General features: G+C 44.3%; 1 protein-coding gene across 3 annotated transcripts in view; it reads right to left on the reverse strand.

Annotated features, from left to right (window-relative positions):
- Positions 1-2,034: 2,034 nt before the first annotated feature.
- The window catches only part of LOC140201296 (putative deoxyribonuclease TATDN3), an 82,955-nt gene continuing 64,502 nt past the window's right edge, over positions 2,035-20,487 (reverse strand). For 2 of the 3 annotated variants that reach the window (XM_072265160.1, XM_072265162.1), the window contains 2 exons: positions 15,100-15,180; positions 2,035-4,303 (listed from right to left, as the gene is read on the reverse strand). In XM_072265160.1, coding sequence (XP_072121261.1) covers positions 4,160-4,303; positions 15,100-15,180 — 225 coding nt within the window. In that variant the 3' untranslated portion in view covers positions 2,035-4,159. The remainder of the gene's footprint in view (positions 4,304-15,099; positions 15,181-20,487) is intronic. The other variant, XM_072265161.1, reaches the window with a different exon arrangement.

The raw sequence follows: 20,487 nt of genomic DNA on the forward strand, positions 1-20,487 counted from the left end.
AAGTTGTACCCTGTACCCAAAGTATCCCTATTTTGGAGGAAGAGGTTAGGAGGGGACCTGAGGAAGAACTTTTTAACCAGAGGATGTTTGGAACCTTGAAACACACTGCCTAGGGGTGGGGGGAGAGGGAGAGGGAGAGACGGGGGGGGGGGGGGAGAGAGAGAGAGAGAGAGAGAGAGAGAGAGAGAGAGGGGGAAAGAGAGAGAGATGACAGAAACCCTTACAAAATTTAAGAAGTATCTGAACAAGTATTTGAATTATCATTATATAGTAGTCAATGAACCAAGGGCTGTTAAACATTGATCCAGGTTTTATAAATACAGGAATGTCTTGAAGATGCTTTGTCAGGAATCCCATGATGAATGATATTGTTAAAAAACTTATACTGATAGAACCAGATTTACCATTGCTGCCTGTAAGACATTTGTACGTTCTCCCCATGACTGTTGAGTTTCCTGCGCATGCTCCGGTTTCCTCCCACATTCCAAACATGTAAGGGTTAGGATTAGTAGATTGTGGGCAAGCTATGTTGGCTCCAGAAGCATGGCGATATTTGCAGGCTGCCCCTATCGGCAGTCTGTGTTGGTTATAGATGTTAATGATGCACTTCATGGTATATTTCAACATAGATGTGACGAATAAAGCTAATCTTATGTGTTTGATGGAGAAAAACTCTTCGATACATTTCAGACTTAGTATACAGTACATAGACACTGAAGCATGCCACCTGGTTCAGAGAAACCTGTAAGGCAGGCAATCGTTCACTCTATATTGACTGTGTCTGTGAAAATCATGACTACCACCACCTTTTGTCACATCAGGGCATGCATGGGGGGGACATCACAGGTATCAGCTGCTTTCCTGCTCAATGTTCCATTAAGGAATTAACTGTTCTGCCATGCAGTCACCTAAATATATCTCTAATTACCAACACCAGTTAAATATTTTCCTAGATTTTTGCATCCTGAGTTAATTGAATTTGTGTAAGCTTTTGTCCATTCACAAGTTGTCTTGCTGCACTGCAGATTGTCTCTGGAATTATCATCAAATTCAGAAAATGGCACTTGGCTAATTGGGATCTAAGGTTCCGTGGCACCCAATAAAGGGTGCCTTAATTCTGCCATAATTATTTCTCTTCTGCCAGAGAAAACAAATCTCCCATTATGTTCAGTCATAAAAGTCCTACTGTATATTCCCAAAAAGAATAATTCCTGGAACACTCAATTCCAAAGTACTCCAAGATAATTCTGCACCAACAAAGGATTTCTGGGCCATGATTTGAAGGGAGACAAACCCGGGTAGGCTGGTGATTGAAGTGGAGGGAGCATCCTGCCTTCCAATTTGCTGTTACATTTTCTTGGTTATAATTTCATCAACAGAGATTTGGATTGTAAGGATCTCAAAAACAATCAATGGATGGGGTCCAATTATGTCAATCAACTTCAAATGGATTTTTGAATGCCATGTGTTTGATACCCAATTCCAGACTCAAGGGCTCATAATACCCAGGCTCTGGTAAGGGCAAGTAAGGAAAGCAGCTTTCAACCTTTTAAGTTTCCACGAGGATCAGGAGGATTCCTCATCCAGACTCTATAAGAAGACTTTACTCTTTCACCTCTTAACTCAATTATAATTCTTTCCTAAAAATCATCTCCTGGATGTTAATTTACTGTTTCTGGTATACTGTTCCCTGCGTTCATAATCGTATCTTCCTGATTGTTAGTTCACTGGAGGCAAAAATGTTAAATGATGCTTATAAAGAAAAATGGCATTAAGATCCCGAACTACCAGTTAAAATTTGCACTTTAATGCACTGTGGATGGAAATGGGCCTGATTTTTGACTCTTTTTTTCAAGGTTTTTAGATTGAAGCACAATTCTAATCAGGCAAGCACATATTGTTTTATACTAAAATCCCATTCTTGATAAAAGTTTTGCGATGTAACTTGGCTGAACTTCACTTTTAAATATAACTTCCCTAGTAACAAAGCTGAAAATACAAATCATCTGATCTCTCATAAGTGCAGTCTGTGCTTTTAAGTCTTGAGGCAAATTTTCCTTTATTAACAAAATAAATATGCATCTCCTTGTTATGTAAAGTCATGTGACTGACGAGGGATTTCAGCATATTGAAGACTGTGGGAAAAACAGCTCTAAAACTCTGCGTGATCCTTCTCCAGGCATGATTCTACTTACAGGCTGAATATTTGGCTTAATTAAGAACTGTGGCAGATTATGCCATGAATCTTCCTTCCTTTTTTTGCATTTATAATTCAGAATTAGTGTGCACGTAAATCTAGTTCTTGTGTTGCTGTAGTGTTTTGGTATATATTTGGCAAAATAATAAAAATAGGACTTTGTTTTTTCCATTTTCCTTTAGGATGGACGTCCTTTTCAGAAAAGATCAGTGGAATAAATGTTGACAAAATAATTATTAAAAGATAATTTTATGCATTCTTGATTTGATTATTTTGTTACCCGCGGTTTCATATGTAAACAACACAAAAGATGATTTGCACCAACAAAATCCAAAATTTCAAGACAACTATGTCAGGACATTACAAAAAGTGTCATCTTTGTGATAGAAGGCATCCCCAGAAGCTAGCTATCTGCAATTCAATACATATTCACTCAGTGGCCACTCTTTGAGGCACATCTGTACACCTGCTCATTAATGCAAATATCTAATCAGTCAATCATATGGTCAAAACTCAATGAATAACAGCATGCAGACATGGTCAAGAGGTTCAGTTGTTTTCAGACCAAACATCAGAATAGGGAAAAAACATGATCTAAGTGACTTTGACGGTAGAATGATTAAGGTGCCAGACAGAATGGTTTTAGCATCTCAGAAACTGCTGATCTGGGATTTTCACGTGCAGCAGTCTTAACAGTTTACAGAGAATGGTTCAAAAAGAGAAAAAAATCCAGTGAGTGGCAGCTCTGTGGGCTTTGTTAATGACAGAAATCAGAGGAGAATGGAGAGACTGGTTCAAACTGACAGCAAGGTGACAGTAAATCAATTAAACATGTGTTACCTGCAGAGCAGGCTTTCTGAACACCCATAAAATCCTGAAGTAGATAGGCTACAGTAGCAGAATTATTAGGTACTAGGAGGTACCTAATGAAGTGGCCACAGTGTATTTTCAAAGTTACTAGACATACAGCAAAGTTGAACAACAATTCAAAATAGTTGAATCATTGCTCAATAGAAGTTTTTTGATATGTCTGTAAATAATGTCAGTTTGACAACTAAATAATGGAATACTGTGATAAAGTTTCCACACTCAAATGCTAATGTACTTTTGTTACTTAAGATAATGATGGATTTATTGTGAATTCCCAACTTCTTTATTTCAAAAGTAAAATATATTCACCAAAAGTTTTTTAGTTCAGATTTGCATAAACAATGTTTAGTGAATAATGAAAGTGATTTTAACCTTAGAATCAGTGGATAGACTTTTAAGTAAACCACCTGTGCAAGACATTGGTGAGAACGTACTTGAGTATTATGTGCAGTTCTAGTTGCCATGCTATAAGAAGGATGTGATTAAACTCAAGGATCCAGAAAAGATTCATAAAATACTTTGTCCAGAGTGAAGGCTTGAGTTATAAAAAGAGCAGAATTTGTCTTCCCTGAACTGGAGGAAGCTGAGGGTTAACTTTATAGAAGTCTATAAAATCATTAGGGGCATAGACAAGATAAATTGTCAGTCTTTCTCCCACAGGAGAGTCTAAAACTAGAGGGCATAGATTTAAGACAAGAGAAAAGGTTTAAAGAAAATGCAAGAGGCAAGTTTTTCCACACAGAGACTGGTGAACATATGGAACCAGCTGGCAGAGGAAGTGGAAGAGGTAAAGGTAGGTATAATTAGAAGGTTTTAAAGATATTTGGTTGCTACACGAATCTGAAACATTTGCAGATATGGGTCAAATTCAGGCAATGGGATTAGATCAAGTGGACACCTTGCTCAACATGGAAAAGTTGGGCTGAAGCAGCTTTTTCCTTGCTCCATAACTTTATAGCCATGTCATAATGTTGACACAACTATTATATTGCACTTTGAGGCTTACTTTATTATGCATCAACTCTATGTTAAGCTTAAATTGCATTCACAAATTTATACTATTTTTTGTCACTTAATTATTGCAAAGATAATTTATAAACGGATAAATTTCTGCAGTTTTGGGAAAAGTTTGATTGCGTTCTGTGTCGTCACCTCCATGACTTTCTCCACTGAAAGTCCTTTAACCTGTGCAATGTACTGACAGGAAATTGATATGTTCTGGGGCTCATTTCTTATCTGGAAAACAATAATTTCAGTCACTTTCATTAGAGCAGAGTACAATTATAGACAGCACTGAAAGAAAGAAACAAACCAAAAACAGTTTACCCAGTGCTTGCTGGATAATAGATTTTTTAAAAGGAGAGTAATGTTATCCGATTAAACCAATGACAATATATAGAACAGCGAAAGATACGCATTCGTAGAGCTACTTTCATGACTCAATGGACAATAAGTGCAGGAGTAGGCCATTTGGCCCCTCGAGCCAGCACCACCATTCACTGTGATCATGGCTGATCATCCACAATCAGTATCCAGTTCCTGCCTTATCCGCATAACCTTTGATTCCGCTATCTTTTAAGAGCTCTATCCATCTCTTTCTTGAAAGCATCCAGAGACTTGGCCTCCACAGCCTTCTGGGGCAGAGCATTCCATATATCCACCACTCTCTGGGTGAAAAAGTTTTTCCTCAACTCCATTCTAAATGGCCTAGTCCTTATTCTTAAACTGTGGCCTCTGGTTCTGAACTCACCCATCAGCGGGAACATGCTTCCTGCCTCCAGTGTGTCCAATCCCTTAATAATCTTATATGTTTCAATAAGATCCCCTCTCAGCCTTCTAAATCCCAGAGTATACAAGCCCAGTCGCTCCAATCTTTCAACATCCCGGGAATTAACCTTGTGAACCTATGCTGCACTCCCTCAATAGCAAGAATGTCCCTCCTGAAATTTGGACACCAAAACTGCACAGAGTACTCCAGGTGTGGTCTCACCAGGGCCCTGTACAACTGCAGAAGAACCTCTTTGCTCTTATACTCAATTCCCCTTGTTATGAAGGCCAGCATGCCATTAGCTTTCTTCACTGCCTGCTGTATTTGCATGCTTGCTTTCAGTGACTGATGTACAAGAACACCTAGATCTCGTTGTGCTTCCCCTTTTCCTAACGACTCCATTTAGATAATAATCTGCCTTCCTGTTCTTACCACCAAAGTGGATAACCTCACATTTATCCACATTAAACTGCATCTGCTATGCATCTGCCCACTCAACCAGCCTGTCCAAGTCACCCTGCATTCTCATAACATCCTCCTCACATTTCACACTGCCACCCAGCTTTGTGGCATCGGCAAATTTGCTAATGTTACTTTTAATTCCCTCATCTAAATCATTAATATATATTGTAAACAGCTGCGGTCCCAGCACTGAACCCTGCAGTAACCCACTGGTCACCGCCTGCCATTCCGAAAGGGAATCGCTACTCTTTGTTTTTTGTCAGCCAGCCAATTTTCAATCCATGTCAGTACTCCGCCCCCAATACCATGTGCCCTAATTTTACCCACTAATCTCCTATGTGGGACTTTATCAAAGGCTTTCTGAAAGTCCAGGTACGCTACATCCACTGGGTCTCCCTTGTCCATTTTCATAGTTACATCCTCAAAAAATTTCAGAAGATTAGTCAAGCACGATTTCTCCTTCGTAAACCCATGCTGACTCGGACCAATCCTGTTACTGCTATCCAGATGTGTCATAATTTCATCTTTTATAATTGACTCCAGCATCTTTCCCTTCACTGACGTCAGGCTAACCAGTCTATAATTCCCTGTTTTCTCTCTTCCTCCCTTCTTGAAGAGAGGAACAACATTAGCCACCCTCCAATCCACAGGAACTGATCCTGAATCTATAGAACATTGGAAAATGATTACCAATGAGTCCACGATTTCTAAAGCCACCTCCTTAAGTACCCTGGGATGCAGACCATCGGGTCCCAGGGACTCATCTGCCTTCAGACCCAACAGTCTATCCAACACCATTTCCTGCCTAATAGAAAATTTCCTTCAGTTCATCCATTACCCTAGGTCCTTTGGCCACTAGTATATCTGGGAGATTGTTTGTGTCTTCCCTAGTGAAGACAGATCCAAAGTACCTGTTCAACTCGTCTGCCATTTCCTTATTCCCCATAATAAATTCACCCACTTCTGTCTTCAAGGGCCCAATTTTGGTCTCAACTATTTTTTTCCTTTTCACATACCTAAAGAAGCTTTTACTATCCTCCTTTATATTCTTGGCTAGTTTACCTTCGTACCTCATTTTTTCTCCACGTATTGCCTTTTTAGTTACCTTTAAAAGTTTCCCAATCCTCCGGCTTCCCACTTGTCTTTGCTATGTTATACTTCTCTTTTATTTTTATACTGTCCATTACTTCCCTGGTCAGCCTCGGCCTCCCCTTACTCCCCTTAGGATCTTTCTTCCTCTTTGGAATGAACTGATCCTGTACCTTCTGCATTATTCCCAGAAACACTTGCCATTGCTGTTCCACTGTCATCCCTGCTAGGGTATTGTTCCATTGAGCTTTGGCCAGCTCCTCCGTCATAGCACCATAGTTCCCTTTGGTCAACTGTAATACTGACACTTCCAAGTTTCCCCTCTCCCCCTCAAATTGTAGATTAAAACTTATCATATTATGGTCACTACCTGCTAATGGCTCCTTTACCTTGAGGTCCCTGATCAAATCCGGTTCATTGCACAACACTAAATCTAGAATTGCGTTCTCTCTGGTAGGCTCCAGTACAAGCTGTTGTAAGAATCCATCTCGGAGGGACTCCACAAACTCCCTTTCTTGGGGTCCAGTACCAACCTGATTCCTCCAGTCTACCTGCATGTTGAAATCCCCCATAACAACTATAGCATTACCTTTGCAACATGCCAATTTTAACTCTTGATTCAACTTACACCCTACATCCAGACTACTGTTTGGGGGCCTGTAGATAACTCCCATTAGGGTCTTTCTACCCTTAGGATTTCTCAGTTCTATCCATACTGACTCTACGTCTCCCAATTCTATGTCCCCCCCTCACAAGGGACTGAATATCATTCCTCACCAACAGAGCCACCCCACCCCCTCTGCCCATCAGTCTGTCCTTTCAATAGGACGTATACCCTTGAATATTCATTTCTCAGTATACTCTCTCAGTATATCCCAAAATATTTCACAGCCAGTAAAAGGGCATACCCTCCACACTATACTTTTGTTGTTTACTAATACTTTCGCAATCTTCTTTCACTATGAGTTGTCAATCTTTAACCTTTTCATTTCTTCTGATCTTCACCCTAGCACAGATGTTCCCTTGTGTTCTCTCCTCCCTCTCTTCCAATTCCCAACTCACTTTTCTCTCTGTAATAAAATTTACTTTTCCTCTAAGTTATTAACTCTTTCTTAGCCTTAGAAAATAGAACACAAAACTGCAGAGTACAATACAGGCTCATCAGCCCATGATATTGTGCCGACCCTTTATCAAACTAAAGCTTCCCTCCCACGTAGCCCTCTGTTGTTTTCATCCATGCACCAAAAAGTAGATTAAATGTTCTGAATGGCACTGCCTCTACCACCAACCCTGGGAGTGCATTCCAAACAACTACTACTTTCTGTGTTAAAAAAAAAACTACCTTTGACATCCTTCCTATACTTTCCTCAAACACCTTAAAGTTGTGCCTCCATATATTAGCCATTTCAGCCCTGGGAAAAAGACACTGGCTATCTACTTTGTACACCTCTCATCCTCCTTTTCTTTAAAGAAATAAGTCCTAGCTTGCTCAGCTTATCCTCATAAGACATGTTCTCCAAACCTGGCAACATCCTGGTAAATCTCCTCCACACCATCTCTGAAGCTTCCACATCCTTCTGATAATAAGGTGACCAGCAATGATCATAATATTCTAAATATGATGTGACTAGAGTTTTATAGAGTTGCAACATTATCTCACAGCCCTTGATATCAGTTCCCAGCTAATGAAGATGAATGCACCATATGCTTTCTTAACCACCCTATCAATTTGCGCTGCACTTTGAGGGATCTATGGACGTGAACTCCAAGATCCCTCTGTTCTACTATACTGTTAAGAATTTTGCCATTAACTCTGTATTCTACCTTCAAGTTCGAACTTCCAAAGTGAATCACTTCACACTTTTCCAGATTGCACTTCATCTGCCACTTATCAACCCAGTTCTGTGCATGGTAAATTGGGTCTAACCAATCTTGTAGAGTTTTTCAAGGAACAAACCAGGAAAATGGAAGAAGACAAGGCACTGGACTTCAGCAAGGTCTTTGCTAAGGTACTGAATGTAAGGTTAGTCAAGAAGATTCAGTACTTGACATCAAGATGTGGTCGTAAATTAGGAATAGACATTGGCTTCACAGGAGAAACCAGAGAGTGGTAGTAGATAGATGCCTCTCTCTGACTGTAGACCTGTGACTAGTGGGTACTGGGTCTGTTGTTATTTGTCATTTACATCAATGATCTGAATGATAATGTGGTTAACTGGATCAGCAAATTTGCAGCTGAACAAGATTAAAGGTGTAGTAGACAAAAAGGAAGACTATCAAAGTTTGCAAAGGGATCTGGACCAGCTGGAAAAAAGGGCTAAAAAATGGCAGATGGAATTTAATTCAGACAAGTGTGAGGTGTTGCACTTTGGGAGGACCAAACAGGGTAGGACTCACACAGTGAACGACAGGGCAATGAGGAGTGTGGTAGAACAGAGGGATCTGGGGGAACAGATTCATAACTCCTTGGAAGTAGCTTCACAAGTAAATAGGGTTGTAAAGAGAATTTTTGGCACAATGGCCTTCATAAATCAATGTATTGAGTACAGGAGTTGGGATGTTACGCTGAAGTTGTATAAGACATTGCTGATGCCCAATTTGGAGTATTGTGTGCAGTTTTGGTCACCTACTTACAGGAAAGATATCAATAAGATTGAAAGAATGCAGATGTTGCCAGGACTTGATGACCTGAGTCATAGGGAAAGGTTGAATAGGTTAGGATTTTATTCCCCAGAGCGTAGGAGAATGAGTGAAGATTTGATAGAAGTATACAAAATTATGACGGGTATAGATAGGGTAAATGCAAGCAGTCTTTTTCCACTGAGATTGGGCAAGACAGAACTAGAGACCATGAGCTAAAGAGTGAAAAATGAAATGTTTAAGGAGAACCCAAGGGGGATTTTCTTCACTCAGGGGGTCGTGAGAGTGTTGAATGAGCTGCCAGTGGAAGTAGTGGGTGTAGTTTGATTTCAACATTTAATAGAAATTTAGGTGGAGGGCTACGCTTTGGGTGCAGGTCAATGGTACTAGGCAGATTAATAGTTTGACACAGACTAAATGGGCCAAAGGGCCCGTTTCTGTGCTCAACTATTCTACGACTCTATAACTCTGCTTCCTATCGATATCCTTTTCTAACCTACAGCAACCTTCTACACTACCCACAACACCACCAACCTTCATGTCATCTGCAAAACTACTAACCCACCCTTCCATTTCCTTATCCAAGGCACTTAAGAAAAATTACAAAGAGTACAGGCCCCAGAATAGATCCCCGTGGAACACCACTGGTCACTGACCTCCAGGCAAAATATGCTCCATCTACTATATTCTCTGCCTTCTGTGGGCAAGGTGATTCTGAATCCACACATCCAAGTTTCCCTGGATCCCATGCTTCTTGACTTAGTGAAGGAGTCTACCATGGGAAACCTCGTCAAATGTCATCCACTGCTCTGCCTTTATCAATATATTTTGTCACTTCCTCAAATAATTCAAAGTTCAAAGTAAATTTATTAGCGAAGTTATTAGCGAAGTATATTTCACCACATACAACCCTGAGAATCATTTTCCTGTGGGTATACTCAGCAAATCTACAGAATAGAAACCGTAACAGGATCAATGAAAGATCAACCGGAGGCAGAAGATAACAAACTGGGTCAATAAGCCTTTGACAAGGTGCTGAACATGAGGCTGCTTAGCAAGACAACAGCCCCTGGAATTACAGGGAAATTACTAGCATGGATGGAGCATTGGCTGATCGGCAGAAAACAGAGAGTGAAAATAAAGGGATCCTATTCTGACTGGCTGCCGGTTACCAGTGGTGTACCACAGGGGTTGGTGTTGGGACTGCTGCTTTTTACGATATATGTCAATGATTTGGACTATTGGATTAATGGATTTGTGACCAAATTTGCCGATGATACAAATACAGGTGGAGAAGTAAGTAGTGTTGAGGAAACGGAGAGCCTGCAGAGAGATTTAGATAGTTTGGGGGAATGGGCAAAGAAGTGGCAAATGAAATACAATGTTGGAAAGTGTATGGTCATGCACTTTGGTGGAAGAAATAAACAGGCAGACCATTATTTAGTTGTGGAGAGAATTCAAAATGCAGAGATGCAAAGGGACTTGGGAGTCCTTGTGCAGGATACCCTAAAGGTTAACCTCCAGGTTGAGCCAGTGGTGAAGAAGGTGAATGTAATGTTGGCATTCATTTCTAGAGGTATAGAATATAAGAGCAGGGATGTAAAGTTGAGGCTCTATGAGGCACTTGTGAGACTACACTTGGAGTACTGTGTGCAGTTTTGGGCTCCTAATTTTAGAAAGGATTTACTGACATTGGAGAGGGTTCAGAGAAGATTCACAAGAATGATTCCAGGAATGAAGAGGTTACCATATGAGGAATGTCTGGCAGCTCTTGAGCTGTATTCCCTGGAGTTCAGGAGAATGAGGGGGGATTCTCATAGGATCATTCCGAATGTTAAAAGGCCTGAACAGATTAGATATGGTAAAGTTATTTCCCATGGTAGGGGATTCTAGGACAAGAGGGCATGACTTCAGGATTGAAGAACGTCCATTTAGAACAGAGATGCAGAGAAATTACTTTCGTCAGAGGGTTGGAAATCTGTGGAATTTGTTGCCACAAGCAGCTATGGAGGCCAAGTCATTGGGTGCATTTAAGGCAGAGATAGATAGGTTCTTGATTAGCCAGGGCATCAAAGGGTATGTGGAAAAGGCAGGGGAGTGGGGATGACTGGAAGAATTGGATCAGCCATGATTGAATGGCAGAGCAGACTTGATGGGCTGACTGGACTATTTCTGCTCTTATATCTTATGGTCTTATGGAGAACATCAGATAACAAGATAAAGAGTCTTTAAAGTGAGATTATTGGTTGTAGAAACATCTCAATGGATAGGCAACTGAATATAGTTATCCCCTTTTGTTCAAGAGCCTGACGGTGGTGGGGTATTAACTGTTTTTGAACCTGGTGGTAAGAGTCCTGAGACTCTTAAACCTTCTACCTGATGGCAGCAGTGAGCACAGAGTCTAGCCTGGATGGTGGGGATCTCTGATGATGGATGCTGCTTTCCTACGATAGTGTTTCATCCAGATGTATTCAATGGTTAAGAGGGCTTTAACTGTGATGTACTTTTACATTCAAAGGCATTGGTGTTTCCATACTAGGCTGTAATACAGCCAGTCAATACACTCTCCACTACACACCTAGAAACTTGTCAAAATTTTAGATATCGTACCGAATCTCTGCAGACTCCTAAGGAAGTAAAGATACTGCTCTACTTTCTTCACAATTGCACATACATGCTGGATCCAGGTCAGATCCTCTGAAATAGTAACACCCAGGAATTTAAAGTTGCTAACTCTCTCCACCTCTGATCCTCCGATGAGGAATGGCTCATGGACCTCTGGTTTCTCTCTCCCGAAGTCTATAATTAGTTCCTTAGTCTTGTTGACATTGAGTGAGAGGCTGTTGCTATAACAACAGAGCCAAATTTTCAATCTCCCTTCTGTATGCTGATTCATCTTTGATTCAGCCCACAACCACAAACTTGAATATGGCATTAAAACTGTACTTAGCCACACAGCCATAAGGGTAAAGCACGTAGAGCAGGGAGCTGAGAACACAGCTCTGTGGCACACCTGTGCTGATGGAGATTGTGGGGGAGATGATATTGCCAATCTGAACTGATTGGAGTCTATGAGTGAGGAAATCCATGATCCAATTGTCCAAGGAGGTATTGAGGCCAATGTCCTCACAAAGCCATACTAACTATCCCTAATCAGATTATGCTTCTCCAAATACTCATAAATCATGTCTGTAAGAATCTTCTCCAACAGTTTGTCTACCACTGACATAAGACTCACTGCTCTATAATTCCCAGGATTATCCCGACTCCCTTTCTTGAACAAAGGAATAACATTTGCCACCCTCAAATCCTCTGTCATTATTCATGTGGTCAGTGAGGATGCAAAGGTCATCACCAAAGGCACAGCAATCATTTCCATTGTCCCCTGTAGCAACGTGGGGACTATTCTACTGTATCCTAATGTTTTTCAAAGTTTCCAGCACGTCCTCTTTCTTGACTTCGACATGTTCAAGCATATCAGCCTGTTCTATGCCGACTTCACATTGGTCAAGGTCCATACTGAGCAAAGTATTCATTAACCCTCCCCTGCCTTCTTTGACTCCAGGTGTGCGTTTCCTCTTTTATCTCTGATCGGTCTGGTCATCCTGTTGTTGTTCCCATACGTATAAAATGCCTTGAGATTTTCCTTAATACTACTTGCCAAGGCCTTCTCATGCCCCCTCTATCTTTCCTAAGTCTACCATTCTTCAGCTGCCTCCTAGCTGCCTTGTAACTCTCTAGAATCCTATTTGATCCTTGCTTCCTAAACCTTAAGTATGCTTGTCCTTAAATTTGCATGGTTCCTTCACTTTGAAAAGGTCCCACACAGGAGATTAGTGTGCAAACTTAAAGCACACGGTATTGGGGGTAAGGTATTGGTGTGGGTGGAGAGTTGGTTAGCAGACAGGAAGCAAAGAGTGGGAATAAACGGGACCTTTTCAGAATGGCAGGCGGTGACTAGTGGGGTACCGCAAGGCTCAGTGCTGGGACCCCAGTTGTTTACAATATATATTAATGACTTGGATGAGGGAATTAAATGCAGCATCTCCAAGTTTGCGGATGACACGAAGCTGGGTGGCAGTGTTAGCTGTGAGGAGGATGCTAAGAGGATGCAGGGTGACTTGGATAGGTTGGGTGAGTGGGCAAATTCATGGCAGATGCAATTTAATGTGGATAAATGTGAAGTTATCCACTTTGGTGGCAAAAATAGGAAAACAGATTATTATCTGAATGGTGGCCGATTAGGAAAAGGGGAGGTGCAACGAGACCTGGGTGTCATTATACACCAGTCATTGAAAGTGGGCATGCAGGTACAGCAGGCGGTGAAAAAGGCGAATGGTATGCTGGCATTTATAGCGAGAGCATTTGAGTACAGGAGCAGGGAGGTACTACTGCAGTTGTACAAGGCCTTGGTGAGACCACACCTGGAGTATTGTGTGCAGTTTTGGTCCCCTAATCTGAGGAAAGACATCCTTGCCATAGAGGGAGTACAGAGAAGGTTCACCAGATTGATTCCTGGGATGGCAGGACTTTCATATGAAGAAAGACTGGATGAACTGGGCTTGTACTCGTTGGAATTTAGAAGATTGAGGGGGGGATCTGATTGAAACGTATAAGATCCTAAAGGGATTGGACAGGCTAGATGCGGGAAGATTATTCCCGATGTTGGGGAAGTCCAGAACGAGGGGTCACAGTTTGAGGATAGAGGGGAAGCCTTTTAGGACCGAGATTAGGAAATACTTCTTCGCACAGAGAGTGGTGAATCTGTGGAATTCTCTGCCACAGGAAACAGTTGAGGCCAGTTCATTGGCTATATTTAAGAGGGAGTTAGATATGGCCCTTGTGGCTACGGGGGTTAGGAGGTATGGAGGGAAGGCTGGGGCGGGGTTCTGAGTTGGATGATCAGCCATGATCATAATAAATGGCAGTGCAGGCTCGAAGGGCCGAATGGCCTACTCCTGCGCCTATTTTCTATGTTTTCTATGTTTCTATGTTTGCCATCCTTCCCCCTGCTTCAATGGGATAGACCTACCAGAATCCCATGCAATACCTTCTGTATTATTTTCTGTTCCTCTTCAGATTTTGAGAATTCGTTGTGGTTCTGCACTAAATTTAACATCTATCTCTGATGTGGCTGGCTGAATATTAAGTTTTCAGCACAAGATCCCAGTCAGGGAATGGTGAGAAGTGATACACGACCTTTAAGCAGCCAAATGTGGCTTCAGTATCATGGAAGCGAACAGACTGAAGAACGATATCTGAAGGATCAGTATTGGAACAAAAAATTGTCTTTGAGATGAGCTGGATGGGGTTAGGGGGAATGGAATTATTAGCAATGGAAGAGACTAAAAAGCCTCATTCAGATATTAGAAAGGTTGGTGGTTGATATCAGAAAGGTTTTGACAACAGATTAGAAAAGTAAAAGTAAGCTTGGAAGTGGTGGGCAAATGGAGAGATTAGAGATACCTAGGAGCAAAATGAAACGTTTAGTGGAAATTCCACGTAAAGTTGAGAAATTGAATCCAGTTAATAAAAGTGCACATACTAGTTCCAGCAGACCTCACTTCCTTCTTCCTGACAATTTTCGTCAGACCCAAAAAACCCAGCCATACACGATTAAATATGAAATGGAAGTTATTTCTGAAGCATGAGATGTTTAAAGGAGGTTTTTTTCTTAAAGGCAGATTGACTGCCTATCAGCCAAAACATAACCTCCTTTAAAACTGGAAGAGGATAGATCTGAAGCTGAATTCAAGTCTTGTTTAAACCTGCTTAAGTACCGGCATAAACCAGATGTTAAAATTTCTTTTTTAATTTATGTTCATGGCAGTTCTTGCCTTTTCAAGCTTTGAAAGTTTCCTAGGGTACTCTGTCAGGCTCTGCCACTGTTTTCCTTCAGCCAAATGAAAAGTTATCTAAGTGATTTTTAAATTTATCAAAACATTAGTTATCAGCTCTAAAGACGTTCAAAGTTAATCTTCCATACAGTATTCTTCTTGGTTTGAAGGAGATGACATATCTATTACAAGAATCAGATATATAACCAATTTTATTGGACAAAGAAATATCTTACCTGTTTTACTGGTCCTAATGCAGGAGAGTCTGTCTCTAAGCAGATACACTCTAATGGCAATTGTTTCACCAGTTTTTGCTTCTTGGACAAAATAACAAAAACATTAGTTTGATCACAGGTTGAACTCCACAAAGCTAATGCAAAAATTCAAATTAAAAATCTTTCAAAACATTTTAACCCACAGAAAAAAATGCAATCACAACTATTCAAAAGTAAAATATTGTACAGTAAGAGTACTCTGTTTCACAGGTTTGTGGTAGCAAGATTTAAGTGTACTGTGGCTGCGCTGATACGCAACGAGGGAAAGCAACAGACTGAGTCGAGCAGGGTCTGGTTGAACTGTTTACTATTTCAATCCGCGCGTGCTTAAGTGCTCGCTCCCAGCATCCCCTGCTCTTTGCGGGGCAGAAGTGACGTCGGCCTCCGGGCCGAGATCTGCCCCGCACTCAAGAGCCCTCTCGGTTGCCGCTGGTTGCCGACTCGCCGGCAACTGCTGGAGCCGGTTCGCTTGCCATGTGGGCAAGCCGCCACATGACCCCCCCCCCCCCCAGAAATGGCGCTAGGAGGTGCAGAGTCCATAGCCTGCACACCGTCAGTTCTTTGAGGTGGCCGGCCTCGTTGTCGTGGGGGTGGCACTGCAACCAGGCGTTCAAGGTCTAGATGCGCCGGTTTGAGGTGGTCAATGGTAAAAGTCTCTTCACGACCGCCGATGTCGAAAACGCAGGTCGTCCCATTATGGCGCACCATCTTGTAGGGTCCTTCGTATGGTCGCTGCAGGGGTGGTCTGTGCGCGCTTCTGCGAATGAAAATATACTTGCTCTGTTGTAGGTCCTCGGGCACGAAAGAGGGTGTTGTTCCGTGATGGGACGTCGGGACTGGGGCAAGTGTTCCAATCCACTCCCGGAGTTTAGTTTAGTAGGTGTGTCCTCCTGGCACAAACTCACTGGGAACTGTGAACAGGGCACCGTGAATAAGTTTGGCCGATGATGCGGCCAGGTCCTCCTTGGGTGCCGTGCGGATGCCAAGTAGCACCCAGGGGAGTTCGTCAACCCAGTCTGGCCCTCGGAGGCGTGCCATCAGGGCTGACTTCAAGTGCCTGTGGAAATGTTCCACCAGGTCGTTGGACTGCAGGTGGTAAGCAGTCGTTCGTTGGAGCTGGGTTCCGAGGAGTTGTGCCAGTGCAGACCACAAAGCCGATGTGAACTGCACACCCGTCTGAAGTGACGTGGGCTGGGAGTCCGAACCATGCCACCCAGCTGGTAATCAGGGCTCTGGCGCATGTCTCCGTGGCCGTGTCAGCGAGTGGGATAGCTTCTGGCCACCTCATGAACCTGTCCACTATGGTGAACAGGTATCTCGCTCCTCTCGAAACCGGCAGTGGGCCGACGATGTCCACGTGGACATGTTCAAACCTCCTATGTGTTGGCTGGAAGGCTTGCAGTGGGGCCTCAAGTGCCTCTGGATTTTGGAGGTTTGACAGTGCATGCATGTCTGGCCCAGTGCCCGACCTGCTTATGTAGGTCATGCCACACAAACCTGTCTACGATCAGCCGGATGGAAGGGTGGGCAAAACCGTGCAAGGCGTCGAAAACGCAGCGCCTCCAAGCGGTCGGGACGATGGGCCAAGGTTGCCCGGTGGACACATAGCAAAGGAGCTCATTACCTTCGGGCCCAATGGGTATGTCTTCAAGGCGGAGTTCTGAGACTGCGGTTCAGTACGCCGGCATCTCGCTGTCCAGTCGTTGCTCCTTAGCTAACGCCGCATAATCCACCCCTGGAGACAGAGAGTGCACTGATTGGATGGAGGTGTGTGACAACGTTGGCTACCACGTTGTTCTTCCCGGAGATGTACTTGATCGCGGTGGTAAACTCCGAGATATACGACAGGTGGCATTGCTGGCGGCCCGACCAGGAGTCTGACACTTTGGCAAACGTGAAAGTGAGGGGCTTGTGGTCTGTGAAGGCCGTGAACTCCCTCCCCTCCAGGAAATACCTGAAGTGCCAGATGGCAAGGTACAGGGCCAGCAGCTCCCTGTCAGAAGCGCTGTACTTAAGTTTCAGGGATTGTAGGTGCTGGCTGAAAAAAGCGAGCAACTTCCACTGGCCTTCGATGAGCTGCTCGAGCATGCCACCAACTGCCGTGTCGGAGCCATCCACAGTGAGGGCAATGGGGACGTCAACCCGGGGGTGGACTAGGAGCGTGGCGTTTGCTAGTATGTTCTTGACTTGTTCAAAAGCCGCCGTCGCCTCCTCTGTCCAGGTGACCTCTTTGATCTTGCCGGTCATCAATCTGAAAAGGGGCCGCATGATCCAAACCGCTGAGGGCAGGAAACGGTGATAAAAGAACTTTAACAGTGCTGGGTCTGGCGAATTGGCGGATGGCTTCAACTTTTGCCGGCAGGGGCACAGCTCCATGGCAGTCGATCCGGTGTCCCAAGAAGTCGATGGCGGATAGGCCGAACTGGCACTTGGCGGGGTTGATAGCCAGGTTGTAGTTGCTTAGGCGGCAGCAGAGCAGGCATAAATGTGCCAGATGTTCCTGGCGGGAGCGGCTGGCGATAAGTATGTCATCCAGGTAGATGAACAGAAAGTCCAAATTTCACGCCACTGCATCCATCAGGCTCTGGGATGTCTGCACTGCATTTTTCAGCCCGAATGGCATCCTGAGGAACTCGAACAGGCCAAAGGGGGTAATGAGGGCCGTCTTGGGTGTCTGGGTGGACTGGGATCTGATGATACCCTCGGACCAGGTCAATCTTCGAAAAGATGCGTGCCCCGTGCAGGTTGGCTGTAAAGTCCTGGATGTGTGGTACCGGATAGCAATTGAACGTGGTGGCATCACTCAGCCTCCTATAGTCGCCGCACGGTCTCCACCCTCCAGCGGACTTGGGCACCATATGGAGTGGGGAGGCCCACGGGCTGTCGGAATGCCACACAATCCCCATCTCCTCCATCTTCTTGAATTCCTCTTCCACGAGGCGGAGCTTGTCAGGCGGTAGCCTGCGGGCCCGGGCATGAAGGGGAGGTCCCTGTGTGGGGATGTGGTGCATCACGCCGTGCTTGGGGTCTGTTGAGGAAGACAGCAGCGTGATGAAGATGGGAACTCCGATAACACTCTGGCGAACTCGTTGTCGGAATAAGTGACGGAATCTAGGTGCAGGGCCGGTAACCTGGCCTCACCGAGGGAAAGTCTGGAACGTCTTCGCATCGACCAATCATCGCCCCTTCAAATCCACCAGCAGGCAGTGCGCGCGGAGGAAGTCTGCACCCAGCAATGGCTGTGACACTGCGGCCAGTGTAAATGTCCATGTAAAGCGGCTGGAACCAAACTGCAAGGGGGTGGTTCTTGTGCCGTAGGTGCGGATGGTGCTGCTATTGGCTGCCGCAATTTCTGGTCCTGTTCTTCTAGTTCGGGTATCGTGGCTCGAGGGGGGTAGGCCACTGATTTCCACCCCTGTATCCACCAGGAATCTATGCCCGGAGTGCTTGTCCCAAACATAGAGGAGGCTATCACGATGACCAGCCGCCATAGCCATCAGTGACGGCTGGTCCTGGCGTTTCCCTGGAACGAGCATGGCGGTTGGCAGCGGTGGGCCCCGGAACCCCACCTTTGATGATAAAAACACCAAGACTCAGAAGTGGTGCCATCCCTTGGTGTGGGTGTTACGTGCTCCACTGCTGGGGTGCGGGAGGGCTGGGCTTTCAGCCATGCCGCAGCACTAATTTTGATGGTGGTTCCGCCATTTTGTTTGGCGCGCCAAAGCACGTCCACACGGGCAGCCACCCTGTGCGGGTCTCTGAAGTCTTCATCTGCTAGCAGGAGGCCGATGTCTTTTGGCATTTGCTCCAAGAAGATCTGTTCAAAAAGCAGGCAAGGCTTATGGCCGTCTGCCAGTGCGAGCATGTCGCTCATCAGGGCTGATGGTGCGCGTTCGCCCAGGCCGTCCATATGCAGTAACTGCGTGGCCTGTTCACAGCGGGAGAGGCCAAATGTGTGGATAAACAGGGCCTTGAGTGCCTCGTACCTGTCTGTTGCCGGGGGCTGATGCAGAAAGTCGATAACGCAGCCCGCTGTCTCCTGGTGGAGGGCTTGCACCACCTAGTAATACCAGGTGGCGTCTGAGACAATTTGCCTGACCTGGAACTGGGCCTCTGCTTGGTCGAACCAGACCAGGGGTTGAGTGGTCCAGAAGGTTGGCAGTTTAACAGAAACTGCATTCTGCAGAGCCGAGTCGTTCATGCTGGGTCCAAATGCCGTTGGACCGTCGGGGTCACCAATGTGGCCATGCTGATATGCAACGAGTGAAAGCAACACACTGAGTTGAGCAGGGTCTGGTTGAACTGTTTACTGTTTCAATCTGCGCGCGCTTAAGTGCCAGCTCCCAGCATCCCCCGCTCTTTGCAGGGCGGAAGTGACGTCGACTTCCAGGCCGAGGTCTGCCCCACACCCACAGCCCTCTCGGTTGCAACTGGCTGCGGACTCACCCGTGACTGCTGGAGGTGGTTCGCTTGCTGCGTGGGCGAGCCGCCACAGTACGCAAATTATTCTCAGTGACTACCAAATGTCAACATACTGTATATATACACCTAACTGAACCAACTGGTTTAGCAGATTTTTCTTCACAATATGCAATTGTCAAAATATGGTACAAATCCGTAGATGGGAGCAATCCTTCAAGACCCAATTCATGTGATTGTACTTCTGAGCCTGTTAAGTCTTAGACTATGCAATTTTCACTTCTCAGCCTGACATTGCGCAAATATGGTGAGATTTTTTTCTCTGGCAAGTGATATTATCTGAACAACTAATCTGACAAAACAAAGGCACTTAGTTGTTAACTAATCCAGTATCTCTAACATGCGTATCTATAAATGATGCTGCCAAGGGGCAGAATGCAGATCTTATAATGAAACAGAAGGCGGCTTTTTCACCCTTTGATTCATGCAGTTCCCAGCCAAGTACTTTAATTAGTCCTATTTCCTCTCTCCTTACTTCCTTAAGTTAATGCAACTTACTTACTATCAAATATGCCCATCAAATCACTTTGACTTCTTTTGCCATTAGCCTGTATTATGGTCATTTGAAACAAGCCAGCTCATACCAGCATATTTTTAGGATAAGACCCAAAACAAAATATCTGAGGGAAACCCACACAGTCACAAGGAGAATGTGCAAATCCTGCACAGAAAGCATCCATATCAAGATTGAAGCTGGGACACAGGATCTGTGAGACAGCAGCATCTTTGCTACAGTGCTGCTGTCTTACAGCGCAAGCAACAAAAGGTAGATTCTTGCGGACTGGTACATCACAGGAATAGGAAGATAAACCCTCTCTTCAATTAAAGAGGTATCAGAATCAGAATCAGGTTTATTATCACCAGCATGTG

This window comes from Mobula birostris, chromosome 8, assembly GCF_030028105.1.
Source record: "Mobula birostris isolate sMobBir1 chromosome 8, sMobBir1.hap1, whole genome shotgun sequence".
Taxonomy (NCBI): Eukaryota; Metazoa; Chordata; class Chondrichthyes; order Myliobatiformes; family Myliobatidae; genus Mobula; species Mobula birostris.